Consider the following 13,795-nt stretch of genomic DNA (forward strand, 5'->3'; position numbering starts at 1 on the left):
GACCACTTGTGTTCTGCAGTCTGACCATATATTCACACATGAAGTAGAGCTCTTAATATTAGGTGCATGGTATGCTATAAATACCTGGCCTTTGAAATCTCTACCAAGGATGATGGGGTTGGGCCCATAAGATTATAGAAAGAAAGTGCAGTGCCAATTTGTGAATCTGTGAGCTATTGCAGAGGATCAATGTTGGGTTACTCCTGTCTTCAGCTGATATGTTTATTTGTATGAATGAATAGAAGAGATGTTTAGTATACACTTGAATACACTCACTGTGGAAATTAAGTAGAGGTTATTTTTGCATGATAAGTTACAACTTGCAGAGCAACGTTTTTCCCCATTCTTCAGAAGATTATATCTACCTAATCCAACATTATATTATCTTAAAGGTAGAAATTAGTTCAGGAGTCAATTTTACCACCCCCAAAGTGTTACATTTGCCTCCTCATTGTATTTTTAATTAAACATAACTTTTCAATTATAGTATTAAATTTAAAATGCAATTATTATAGCCTTTTTCTTAAATATTAAAATGTAATGATGTATTATTTCTGAGAAATCAGAGAAAATGCCCATAAACACTAATATTTTGCTGTTTTAGTAACCAAATAATTTTTTTGCAGTTGGAGACTAGTAGCAGAGCAAATAATATGCTACTTAAAATCCATGGAACTGTCTTGGGCTCAATGTGGACATTAATTTGATGAGAATAGTAGCAATAAAAACGAAAAAGTGCAGTAGGTAAGACTGAAATTGCAGATAGGACTTCTGACCCCAACAGTTGTAAAACCAGTAACTTTGCAGTAGAGTAAATAGAGCTGCTGAGAAACCCAGGCCCTTTCCACATTCTGCACTCATACACATTGACATTCTGTACGTACAGTGGGCACTGAAACTCCTTTACTTTAAAAACATGAGCAGTTCACCTTCCTCAAATTAGAATTTCAAGACATAATATCATACTATTTCCCAGCTTCACTGAGTTTTGAACATAAAGACTTATTTAAACATGCCTTGTATTTAAGGGAAAATGATGGATGTGTGAATAGTGTTGACAGGAAGGGTATCAGGAAGATATAGGGAATGTGTTTAATTAGGTAAAGATAAGTGTATTAAATTAAATATAACTAATTTGTTGGTGCCACAGAAATATTTTCTTTGAAATTCTGTAAATATGAAAAGTTTTCTAAAGGCTGAAGTTAGTATTTTCCCTTTTTTTGGTTCAGTGTAATACTGACTTGAGAATTCCATTTTTATGTAACATTGTCACTTAATCATTGATTGAAGCATCACTTCTTAATTTTAAAATATTTTTATTTCTTTTGTGTTTTTAAAAATTATTTTAAAAGTAGTTATCTGACTACTCTAGGCAGTATGATTTTTTTAAAACATTTGAAGGTAGATTCATAGTTTTTTAATGAATAAATGTATATTACATTATATACTACAGATTCACTCAATCAAGCCTGAATTTGGTCCTAGCACAGACTATAAAGTGGGAGTATTTTTCCTGTTTTAGTGGACAATTCCAGTCTATATCCTAAGACAATCATCTTTTTTAGGTATAATATTATTTATGGAGACATGGGTAATTTCAGGTTTCAGATTTTTACTTTTCTCGAAGGCTTATAGAGTGAACATTAATAGGCTGGGTTATTATATCACTTTCACAGTGAGATTAGAAATTATGGTTAGCCTTCTTACAGGCATGCAGTGAAAGGTATTTACATGTTATGTATATCACTAATATTCTTTTCTCATCTGAAATTTGTGAATGTCCACTTGTCCCTGATTCAAAATTGAAGTCTGTAAAACTTTTTTTGGTACTGTGGATTAAACCCAAGGGCACTTTACCACTGAGTCCTCTTTATTTTGAAACAAGAGTCTTGTTAAGTTGCTGGGGCTGGCCTTAAATTTTGATCCTGCCTCAGCCTCCCAAGTCACTGAAATTGCAGGCATAAACATTACATCATAAATTGAATCATAAATTTTCTTTAACATCAAATGAATATTAATAACCATTGTAAAATCTGAAATGATTTATATGATAATCCCCAAGTATTTCTAAATCACAGAGAAATAACAACTATTTTTTTCAAAATCTTATTCCCACCTTCCTGCACATGCTATTGATTTTTTTTGTTTTATAAATCTATCATATCCTGTATGATGCATTAGAAAGCTGCAGGAAAATTTTGCTTAAAGTGTTGTAGTGCAATAAGAATTTTTATTAATATTTCCTGAAGAATAGTTTTTTTAAAACTCTTATTATGTCATTAAAGTTACCTTCTAGTAGTTCAGTAATATAATTCAGAACTTGATTTTCATGACTTTTTTTTTTTTTTTTTTTTTTTTTTTTTTTTTGCGGTGCTGGGGATTTGAACCCTGGGCCTTGTGCTTGCAAGGCAAGCACTCTACCAACTGAGCTATTTCTCCCACCCAATTTTCATGACTTTTTATAGTTGTCTGGATGCATTCCTTTTGCCAAATAGACCATACCACTAGCTTACCAACTTTTTATTTTTAATAAACCTTGTTGTTCAACTATCAAAGAGTCTTATATCTTTCAGGATTCTTCCAGTTGAGGTAGAAAAGGAGCTTAGATAATAAGAAACACAGATACAATGTCCTTCCATTTTCATAGTAGAGTTTATTAGTGAAGGAATTTGTCCAACTAGGGTGTCTTCATTTGTGTAGCACTGGTATAAATAGGACTTGCATTAATCATTAAACCAGATTAAGCAGTTATAATTTGTTTAGTTTGCTGTAAAGATTATTATAATTTCAGGCCACTGTATTATTTTCTCTGAGCAGTTCCCATTGTAAAATTAAGTATCCTTTTTCTTTATTCAAAGCATCACTAAAGGTTAATTTAATCAAGTAGGAGTGAAACAAGTTGATCTTTTTTCACAGAAAACAATGGTGAACCTACTGTCTACATTTTGAATTTTAGGCAGAAATGCACTTGTTTAAATCATAGAGAAATTACATCTGAAGGATAATATACTTACTTGATTTTCTAGTGGTGTGAAATACTTTTTAAAAAATTGTGCTTGTAACTGAAATGTTATAGAATTGTAACACTATAGGGATTAGAGTTATATCTACTAGCTCTCCTCAAGAGATTGAAGCACAATAATTTTCATGTAACAAACTTTATCCAAATGCTGCTAATCCATCGTGCAAATAATCAAGCTATTTGGTTGCCTACCTAGCTATTCACTGTAATCCTTGAGACATAGTCTTGTTCATTTGTATTAACATTTGGGTATTGTAGGTTAATACTCTAGAACAAAATCCATCAACTCAGCTCTGTTAGACAGCAAATTTCTTTGGATTCATTAGTTTTTATGTGTGTTATTAGAATACATTTTGAAGGGGCTATTCACCAATGACTAAGGGGAAAATTATATTGTCAATATAATTTTAACTTAAACCTTTGTGGTGTTCTAAAGTCTTGTCTGTTGGTGTTTCTAAACTGTTTAAGCCATATGTTCTCTTAAACAAGGATGTTTTTTGTTTTGTTCATTTCCAGCAGCCTCTTTCTGCTTTGTCGGTTACAGTTAATACTTAATAGATTTTAGAAATTGAGTTCTTGAAACATTTCATTTCCTTGAGTTCATCACTTTTGGCTCTGTATGATGTGATTTGTCACAAAAGATAGCAAGCCTTTCACTACACTATATGACTTTCAAAGTAAACACTGTGATTCTGCAGAACAGATTCCCAAGGCTTTCCTATGTTTTTTTCCTGTCATACAGTGCCTACCACCTGGAGGGCACTTAAATATTAGAAGATGGAAAGTAAAACATTGTTGTTTTGATGTTTTATTAAATAACAGAATTACAGAATATTTGATTTTTGTTGTCAGTGTATTAAAGAAGTTTTTGCATTGATAAATGTTCTCTAGGAATGTGACTACATTCATCAGGTGTGAACTCTTGTAAATGAATTTTGTATCTTGAATCCACGTATATATTAAGTGTATCATCAATATAAAAATAAACATTATTTGCTTAAAGTTTTGGGTACTTCTTCAGAATTGGTGACTACATAAGTGCTAAACTGTTACGGTTGCTTCTTCAGATGATGACTCAGATGCTTTGAACTATCTTAGGGTTGTGGATTCCGTCCTTATTCTAGTTTGTAGATATCTTCTGCATCCTGATTTTTATTTTTCTCTGGCCTGTTTCAGGTGGTCAGAACTGGGACACGAGTAGGGCAAGACTGTTAAAAAACAAAACAAAACAAAAACCTGGTGGAGCCAGGCCAGTGGCACATGCCTGTAATACCAGGGACACTGAGACAGGATTGCAGGTTGGAAGGCAGCCTCAGCAATTTAGGAGGCTTTAGGCAATTAGTGAGACCCTATCTCAAAATAAATTTTTAAAATGGGCTGGGGAAGTAATTCAGTGGGTTCAACCCCCTGTTCCAAAAATCAGTCCATCGATCAATTAATCTATCTGGTGGAACTGATTGACCCTTGCACTGGTGTTGAGTCTGGGCCAGGAACTAAAAAGTTCTTCAATGTGCAACCTCTAACTTGGCGTTGAGGAATCTGGAGACCTGTCTTGGGGTAATAAATTCACAGTGACTTTCAACAAGGCAGTTTTTGCGTTTTGGGTTTTCGTCCTGTTACAAAGAGGCGGCTCACTGATGGGCAGTAAAATTGTCGCGGCCATGTGTTTACATAACAAGCAATATATCAGAGGGCATTCACAACTAAGGAAAGGTCTTGAAACCTTTCAGCTGTACACCATGTGTGTGCTGGGTTGTGATATAAAACGTATAATGACAGGACGTCAGACGCGAAAGTTAAAGAAAAACGAGTCACAATACGCAAGGAGCAGTTCCAGTTTCAGCGGGCACAGGTTTTCCAGACCGCCTACTTGACAGGAGGCTGCGTAGCGCGCGCGGCAGGACCCGAGTGCAGATTGGCGCCTGGCCGAGCCGCGCGGCCACAGCCCGGGGTTCGGTCCGGCAGGGCCCACGCTGGCCCAGGGCACCGATTGCACAGGTGTCCCTCTTCGCCCGCTCCGCACCACCCATTTAAAGAAAATAAAAAGGAACAGCCACCGGCCTAAGCGACCCGGTCGACACCTGCCGGTCTGGAGTCTCGCTGACGTGGCCACTGCGCCTGAGGGAGGGCCGGTGCACCGCCTGTGCCCTCCAGCCGTTCCGGCCACCTGCCGGCTGCGGCTTCTAGCTGTGGCCGCGGAGGCGCACACGGGCGCATGCGCGCGGCGGGCCAACCCCACGCAGCACTTCCGGCGCGCTGGGGGACGTGCGGTTCCGGGTCGCTGCCTGGCTCACCGGCCGGCGGTGGGGGCTGGTGACTCGGGCCTGCGCTCACGAGAGGCCCTGGAGGCGGGGCTCTGCCGGCTGCCCAAAGAGCGGCAGGTGCGCGGGCAGGGGTTCCGGGGACGCGAGCAGGCCCCCGTTCTTCCGGTGGCCTCAGTGTCCCCAAAGCGGCCTGGACGGGGTTGCCCAGGACCCAAACCGGGGGGCGGTGCCAGGTGCTGTAAGGGACCGGGTGGGAGCGGAGGCGGGCTGCGCGGGCCTGGAGTCCGGAGCCCAGGGTTCCGTGATTCCTCCCTGCGCGACCGAGGATGAGCCAGTCCTCCTCCCTGGGGCCGAGTTTCCCTGCTGTCAAGTGGGAGAGATGTTGGTTCCTTCCCTTCTTTGACAGTCCAAGCAAGGGCGTGGCTGGAGGGAGACTGGGGAGTGGGATCCAAGTGCCTTGGCAGGTACCTCTAGACGTGAGTAAAAGACCTACCTGTCTTTTACTCAACTCTGCCGTCCTTTTGCTCAGAAACTGACTAAGTGCGAATCAAGCCCAGGGTCTGGCCAGGTAAACAGTGTTTGTGTCAACGTCAGCTGAGAAATAAACGCCGGCCCCGGGAAACCTTAATCTCATTCAAGTTGCAGTGAATTTAGGCATAGGTCTACTGCGGTGAGCAATTCTGCCCTTTGTAACTGTGAATGAAACTCGTAGGCAAATCACAATTCACAGGGACCAAGGTGAGGGACGGTAGTCCACTGAGAGGTGAGGTAGTGACAAGTTTTCTTCCCCACTTAATCCTTCCTCCTGGGTCCTCTACTCCCCTGCCCCATCTCCACCCACCACTTTTGTCCTCGTTTGGAATATGCAACCCACTTTATGTTTGTCTTCATGCAGGACAGAATGCATCGACCTCCAGGCTGTTTTAAATCTAGTAGATAAGCCAGGTGAGTAAGTGGTTTACCTATTTTTTTTTTTAATTTGTTCTAATTGGTTAAGGTGAAGGTTTTGAAGAAATTCTACAGACTTGATCCTAAGTGGTAAAAAGTCATTTGAAGATCTTAGAGCAGAGTTTAGATATCTTCAAAAAAAAAAAAAAAAAAAAACATGGAAAGTTAAGGCTGAAACCTGATTGTTAGTATTTTATACACAATTAAGGGAAATTTAAATGGGAAATTTTTGAATCTCATGTTAACTACCATGTCAGATGCTTTGAAGAAAAGAGATTGTGCTGGGCATGGGGGCCCATGCCTATAATCCCAGCCTCTGGGGAGACTGAGAAGGGAGGATCTCAAGTTCAAGCAACTTAGTGATACCCTGTCTCAACATAAAAATTAAAAAGAGCTGGAGATGTAGCTCAGTGATAAAGTGCCCCTGGGTTAGATCCCCTGGAGTAGGGGTGTCATGGGGATTGTGCATTGAGGTAGTTTTAGCAAACTGAAAGAAAACCACATAGTATTTCCAGGAAAAGTTAAAGACTATCTCATACCTGATACATGGTTTTCTGGCTTGCCTGATTTTTTCTAGGTTATGATTTTTTTCTAGAAACAGGTGATTGCAAACCATCCTGGAACATTAGAATATTACCTAATATTACATAGAATTTTCCTCATATTGAGTTACATGTTTGTGCCATCAGCTTAAAAAGGGAAAAAAGCCCTAAACACTGGTTAAGCTTATTGAGGCAAGAATTCAAAATCATTAATTTATGATTTTGCGATGTTAACCTGAGAAATTTTACTAACTGTCATAGGCCACTGCCAACATGGTATAATTAAAAAAAAAAAAAAAGTTGAGACTTGTGAGTCAGAGCTCTGTGTTCAAATACCAGCCCTGTCACTTAGCCACATAGCCTTTGGCAGGTTACTTCACCTCTTTGAGATTGGATTGCCTTATCTGCATGAGAAGCGCCTAAGTGATTTTTAAATGTTTAGTAATTTTGTTCTACTAAGTATACATTTAAGTTATGAAACTTAATTTTGAAACCTGAAACTTAACAACTCAGATGTGAAATCTTTCCTGTGTTTGACTTAGAGCTATCTCTTTCATCTGATTTGTAGATACTGTGTTGCCATATGCCTTTGACCCACATTTAAGTTGAAATCCAGCTTGCTTGGATGTCTGAAACTTTTTAGGCTCCTTTGTCTGAACACTGGTTACTGAAAATTATTGGTAGTTCAAGAACTGGTCATCTGTACTGGATAGCCATACAGCAAAAATGTTTGCAAAACTGAAGAAGAAAATTGCAGAAGAGACTGCTGTCACTCAGAGACCAGGAGGTGCTACAAGGATCCCACGGTCAGTGAGCAAGGAATCAGTAGCCTCTATGGGAGCTGACTCAGGAGATGACTTTGTAAGTATCTTCTCTAGCTTTGAATATTTGGTGCAGTATTAATTTTTTAAATTTATTTATTTATTTTTGGTACTGGGAGTTGAACCCAGGGTGCTTTACCAGTAAGGTAGATCCCTAGGCCTTTTTATTTTTATTTCAAAACAAGGTCTTGCTGTGTTGCTGAGTGTCCCCCTAAGTTGCTGAGGCTGCTCTCAAACTTGCAATCCTCCTGCCTCAACCTCCTCAGTTATTGAGATTATGAGCATACACCACCATGCCTAGCTTCAAAACATATGTATTTTTTTTTTTGGAGCTGGGGTTTGAACCTAGGGCCTTGTGCTTGAAGCAAGCACTCTACCAAATGAGCTATATCCCCAGCCCCCTGACTTTAAAACATTTTAAAAATAATATTGCAGTGAATCCTTCCAACATATATTTTTTTATTACATGATTTATATGCTTTATAGTTTATAGCTGCTTAAGAACCTGCATGTCTAATTCTCTACTTAAGATACCTTTTTGTTAGTGTTTGGGTGTTAATATTAAGGTAGCTTTTTTTTCTTATTTTTCAGTGAATCCCTTTCCATATTCTGTACATTGTCCTCTTGTATTGCTTTTCTGTCTGTATAGTTTGTGCATCTTCTTTTACGTTTCAGTCTTTCCAAATGTCTGAGCCTGTTTTCTATGCAGGCTCATATACTTTGTCACTATTGCTTTAATAAGGCCTGTGAATTATGCCAGAATGCACTATTTTATTGGGAAAATTTATGGAAAGATGGCACTTATGAATAGTATGTCATGTTGTTTGTAAAGTACCTTTGGTTTGATAAGATTTAAAAAATGATGCTGACATGTTAGAGAAATGTCACACTTAAGGATTAAAATATATGTTTGGCATATGACAGGATCCTCATAAGTTAGATGACTTTAAAAAAGATCTTATAGGGGCTGGGGTTGTAGCTCAGTGGTAGCACACTTGCCTAGCACATGTGAGGCACTGGGTTTGATCCTCAGCACCACATAAAAACAAATAAACAAAATAAAGATATTGTCTACAAATTAAAAAAAATGTATAATGCTTGATATATATAAAAGGATCCACTTAATATACATATAAAGCATAAAGCAGATTTGATCCCCAGCACCACAAAAAAGGGACAAAGCATAATGTATATGTGATGTATAAAGCAAGTAAATCTGTCTCCCACCAAAGAAATAGAACATTATCAATACTGTTGAAGCCATTTATATGCTACTCTCTATTTCCTTCTCCTCCCCCACCCATAACCACTAAATTTTGTTTATCATTCCCATGCTAATTAAAATATCTTAACAGATACATATGTATTCATAAACAATTTTGTGTTTGCATGGTACTGGAGAAAGAACCCAGGGGTGCTCTATCACTAAGCTACATCCCTAGCCCCTTCTTTTTTTTTTTAATATTTTTTTAGATGTTGATAGACCTTTATGTTTTTCATTTAATTATATGTGGTGCTGAGAATCGAACCCAGAGCCTCACACATGCTAGGCATGCGCTCTACCACTGAGCCACAACACCAGCGCCACCCCCCCCCCCTTTTTTTTAAAAAAAAGACAAGAGTCTTGCTAAGTGTCCAGGCTGGTCTCAAACTTGTGATCCTCTTGCCTCAGCCCCCAAGTACTGGAATTGCAGGCATGCACCACCATGCCCTGTAATTTATTATTTAATACTGCTTATTTTTGAACTTTATAAAGATGGTATACCATAGTCTTCTTGGACTTACTTTTTCTTTAACTCAACATGTTTCCAAAATGTATCTGTGTGGCATGAAGCTGTGGTTCATTTATTTTGATTGCTATTTACTTCATAAGATTACAGCATTTGAATAGGCCACAATTTATTTCTATCTTCTCCCAGTGATAGACATTTGAGTTGTTTCCATGTTCAAATGAATCTTCCCTCTCCTTCCTTTTATTACCTGAATCCCTGGTCAGATTACATGACAGAAACTATTAGGTTATTGTGGTAGAGCAATAAGATTAAATGATCTAGATTGCCCCTGTATTTAGCATCAAATATAAGTAAAAATTGGATCGCCAGACTAAAGGATATAGGTTTTATTTGTTTCACAGTGCTGGGGATTGAACCCAGGGCCTTGCACTTGCTAGGCCAGTGCTTCTACCACTCAGATACCTCTCTAGTACCCTGAAAAATATAGCAGAAGGATCTGCTTTCCCCTCATACTCTGACATACTATATCAAGACTCTCATCTAGAATGTGTTCCAGACATAAATATTGACCTGAGTGCTTCGAGACTTTTTGAGTAACCTTTTTGAACTTAACTACCTATACTGATCCTTACTCCATGTCTACAGGTCTTTATATCCAACTGCATTTATTTCTCCAAATAGATACCTTCCATTTGTTATCTGACATTCTAAATGAACAAAATTGAATTCAGTAACTCCATCTCCATCCTACCAACTCACCAACCATGGATTTTTTTTTATACTCTTTCCTCCTTTCATGTCTTGGTATCTATCAGTCAAGTATTTGGGTTTCCATTTCCCAAATATCTGTCAAACTTCACCACTTTATGCCTCTTCAAGTGCATTTACCAACATGGCCACTTTATTTCAGGCTGACTTTCTTTCTTGGGGGAAAGTAGCAGCCTATATGGGCTCCTGCCTCCAGTTTCTCCCTAAAGTGATCTTTCTAAAAGCAGATCTGTTCACATCTCTTGATGATTAAAACTGGGTGGCTTCCTCATTTTCAGGATGAAGAACCAATTCATATATTACCGTGTAATGATAAACTGCCATGTTTTTTTTCCTAGCTAACCAATCCAACCTCATCTCACGCAGCTTTCCTACACCCCATGCTGGAGCCAGACTGAATCTGTTGAACTTCCTGGAATGGCCCATATTACATCCTGCCTACCAGTGTTTGCCTATGCTGTTCACTCTTCCTGGAATATCCTATACTCCTCATTTCACTCTTGCATTCCTCTGACAGACTCTGCAGCCTTCAAGACTTAGCTCACATATTACTCATGGAAGCCCCCTCATCCCTGCCCCCTTTTACCCCCAACCCCTCACCCTTCTGACTGAGTTTGGTGCCTCACCTTCTGCTTACCTCTGTGGTGGCACATCTGATATACTACATTAGTAGTGACATTTTGTTTGTTGGTCTCTGTTACTAAAACTGGGAGCTTCATGGGAGGGAATGAAGTGAAGCTCTTAGGAACTCAGGCCAGGTTATAGAGTCAGACCTGAATGTGGTTCCCTGCTATATCATAATTGTGTGACCGTGGGCAAGTTCCTTCGCTTTTCTGTACTTTCCACATCTGTAAAATGAGGATAGGTCCCTATGACTCAGGATGCCGAGGCAGGAGAATCACAAGTTTGAGATCAGTCTCAGCAACTTGGCAAGACTGTATCTCAAAATAAAATTTTTAGAAAAGGGATCGGGGATATAGCTGGGTGGTAGAGTGCCCCTGGCTTCAATCCCTGACACTGAAAAGAAAAAAAGTGGGGGGAAATAACCTGTGTCAGTCTGTATTAAACTTTTATGTCAGTGGTTCTATAATCACCCAGGTTCCATTATTCAGTAGAAGACTCAGAACTTAGTGGTGTAATTTCTTACAGTAAAAGGATACAAAGCACAATCAGCGTAGGGTGAAGGTTTGTGGGGCAGAGCTGGGAGCCCAGCACAGCTCCAGCTGCTGTGAAGTACATAGCATATGGTTAACTCCTCCTGCAGTAACTTACGACAACGTGGTAAAATGTCTGGTAGGGAAGCTCATTGGAGACCTGCTGTCCAGGGTTTTTACTAGATGCTGGTGGTGTACATCTGCCTAATATGTACCAAAATTCCAGACTCCAGAAGGAAAGGTGTCTGGCATAAACTATGTTTATGCACAAATAGTTTAGACACAATTATCTACTCCTATCAGGAATTATGGGAATGTTACCAAAGTCTACATCCCCAGTTGCCAACAAAGCTCCAACTTTACAAGAAGACATTTTTAATGATAGCAGCCTCAGGCCTTGTTAACTCTTTTTTCATAGTGTATAAAGCACTTAGCCTAGTACCTGGCTCTTGGTAAGCATTTCACGGTTAGTTGCTGCTGCTGCTGTCTTAAGGAGGGCCTGTGTCACCACTGTTCCTAATGCTTGGCATGATGCTGAGACCTAGTAAGTCTCGCTAGCAGTAATAATCATAATAGTTTCTTACACTGCTAATTTTATGGTCTGAATGTTTATGTCCCTCCATGGTTAACAGTGTGATGGTATGAGGTAGTGGGGACTTTGAAAGGTTCTTAGGTTGTTAATTGGAAGCTCTCACTTTTATAAGTACCCTTAAAAAAAGGGCCTAGAGTGCTGCCTTTCACCTTCCACCAGGTGGGAACAGCTAAATGGTGCCATCTGTGAAACAGAAAGTGGGCCCTCCCCAGACTCCGAACCTGCTAGAGCCTTTACCTTGGACTTCCCAGTGTCTTAAACTATGAACAATAAATTTCTGTGGCTTATAAACTGCCCACTTTATAGTATTTTCTTATAGTAGCCTGAACAGACTAAAACAACTAGCAATCGATGACTCACTTAAAACTGACTGTCTGCCAGGCTCTGTTTTACAGATTTGTCAGGTATTGGTTTATTTAATCCTCTCTCAGCTCAGCAAGGTAGGCCATATTTGCTATTATAGTTTACAAATCAGGAAAGAAACACATAGGGAAGTTGAGTAATTGGCTGGGGTTCTTCCAGCTTTAAGTGGTAAGCTGGGCCTTTAACCCTGGCCTTTTGACTCTAGAGATTCCTCCTACCAGTCTTCAGTACTGGTGCTCAGTAAATAGTAGATGAACAAGTGGCTGGTAAATATTTAAAGTGAATTGTGAGTTGTTCAACCACCTTTCAAAACATTTTGGGGATAAAATGGGAAAACATGATTAAAGACTGAATAGTATTTTAAGTTTATTAGGTGTGGTAATGGTATTAAGGCTATCAAGAAAAGGTTCTCATTTTTTAGAAATATTTAGCAAAGTATTTAGGATAAAATGTCATAATGTTGGGTTTTTTTTTAACTAGTTTAGTAAATAAGAATATGAGAAAACATGGGCAATTGTTTAAGTAAATGGAGAATGTTCATTAAACCATTCTCCTAGCTTTTCTGTATTTTGAAAACTTTTATAATAAAAAGTAAAATGACTATTTAAAAAAAGTAAAAAGATTAGGAATACAACCATCTTATGACCTAGCCATCCCACTCCTCGGCATTTATCCCAAAGAACTAAAATCAGTATACTATAGATATACAGTCACATCAGCACAATTCACAATAGCCAAAGTATGGAACCAGCCCAGGTACCCATCAACAGATGAATGGATAAAGAAAATGTGGTATATATACACACAATGAAGTGGGGTTCCCACTACAATGGAGTTTTAATAATAAAGGAAAATGAAATAATGGCATTTGCTGGTAGATGGATGGAACTGGAGAACATCATGCTGAATGAAATAAGCCAGACTCAGAAACTCAAGGGTCAATGCTTTCTCTCATATGTGAAGACTAGACCAAAATAAGGGGGGAAAGTGTGTTTGTGTGTGTGTGTGTGTTGGGGGGGATTTCATGAAAATAGGAGGGAAATAAGTAGAGGAAGGAGATTGAGGGGAGGGATGGAAAGGAAGGAACTGCAGAATGAAATTGACCAAATTGTGCTATATAACATATGAATCTACCACAATTAATTTCACCTTTATGTATCTCAATAAAACACAAATTTAAAAAACCACAGCACTAAAGTAGAAGGAAGACCGGTAGAGAGGAAGTGGAACAGGGAGGGAGGAAGGAAGGGGAAGGGGAAGTACTAGGGACTAATTATATTCCATGTACATATGATTATGTCAAAATGAACCCCAGTATTATGTAAAACTGTAATGTACTAATAAAAACATTTTTAAAAAGTAAAAAGATTTTTGGATGGGATATACTAGGGATTGAACCCAGGGGCACCTTACCACTGAGCTACACCCCCAGCCCTTTTTATTTTTTTACTTTGAGACAGGGTCTTATTAAATTGCTTAAAACCTCACTGAGTTGCTGAGGCTGGCCTCAAACTTGGGATCCTCATGCCGCAACCTCCTGAGTCACTGGGATTACAGACTTGTGCCACAATGCCCAGCTAGTAAAAAG

At 39.0% G+C, this 13,795-nt stretch overlaps 1 protein-coding gene across 8 annotated transcripts in view; it reads left to right on the forward strand.

Moving 5' to 3' along the window:
• Positions 1-5,270: 5,270 nt before the first annotated feature.
• The window catches only part of Golga1 (golgin A1), a 51,333-nt gene continuing 42,808 nt past the window's right edge, over positions 5,271-13,795 (forward strand). For 3 of the 8 annotated variants that reach the window (XM_047525830.1, XM_047525824.1, XM_047525831.1), the window contains exons 1-3: positions 5,271-5,403; positions 6,182-6,231; positions 7,345-7,637. In XM_047525830.1, the coding sequence (XP_047381786.1) occupies positions 7,503-7,637 (135 nt within the window). In that variant the 5' untranslated portion in view covers positions 5,271-5,403; positions 6,182-6,231; positions 7,345-7,502. Of the gene's footprint in view, positions 5,520-6,181; positions 6,232-7,344; positions 7,638-13,795 lie in introns of all 8 variants that reach the window. The other 5 variants (XM_047525828.1, XM_047525826.1, XM_047525829.1 and 2 more) reach the window with 5 other exon arrangements.

The sequence above is a fragment of the Sciurus carolinensis genome, chromosome 14 (genome assembly GCF_902686445.1).
Source record: "Sciurus carolinensis chromosome 14, mSciCar1.2, whole genome shotgun sequence".
Lineage (NCBI taxonomy): Eukaryota > Metazoa > Chordata > Mammalia > Rodentia > Sciuridae > Sciurus > Sciurus carolinensis.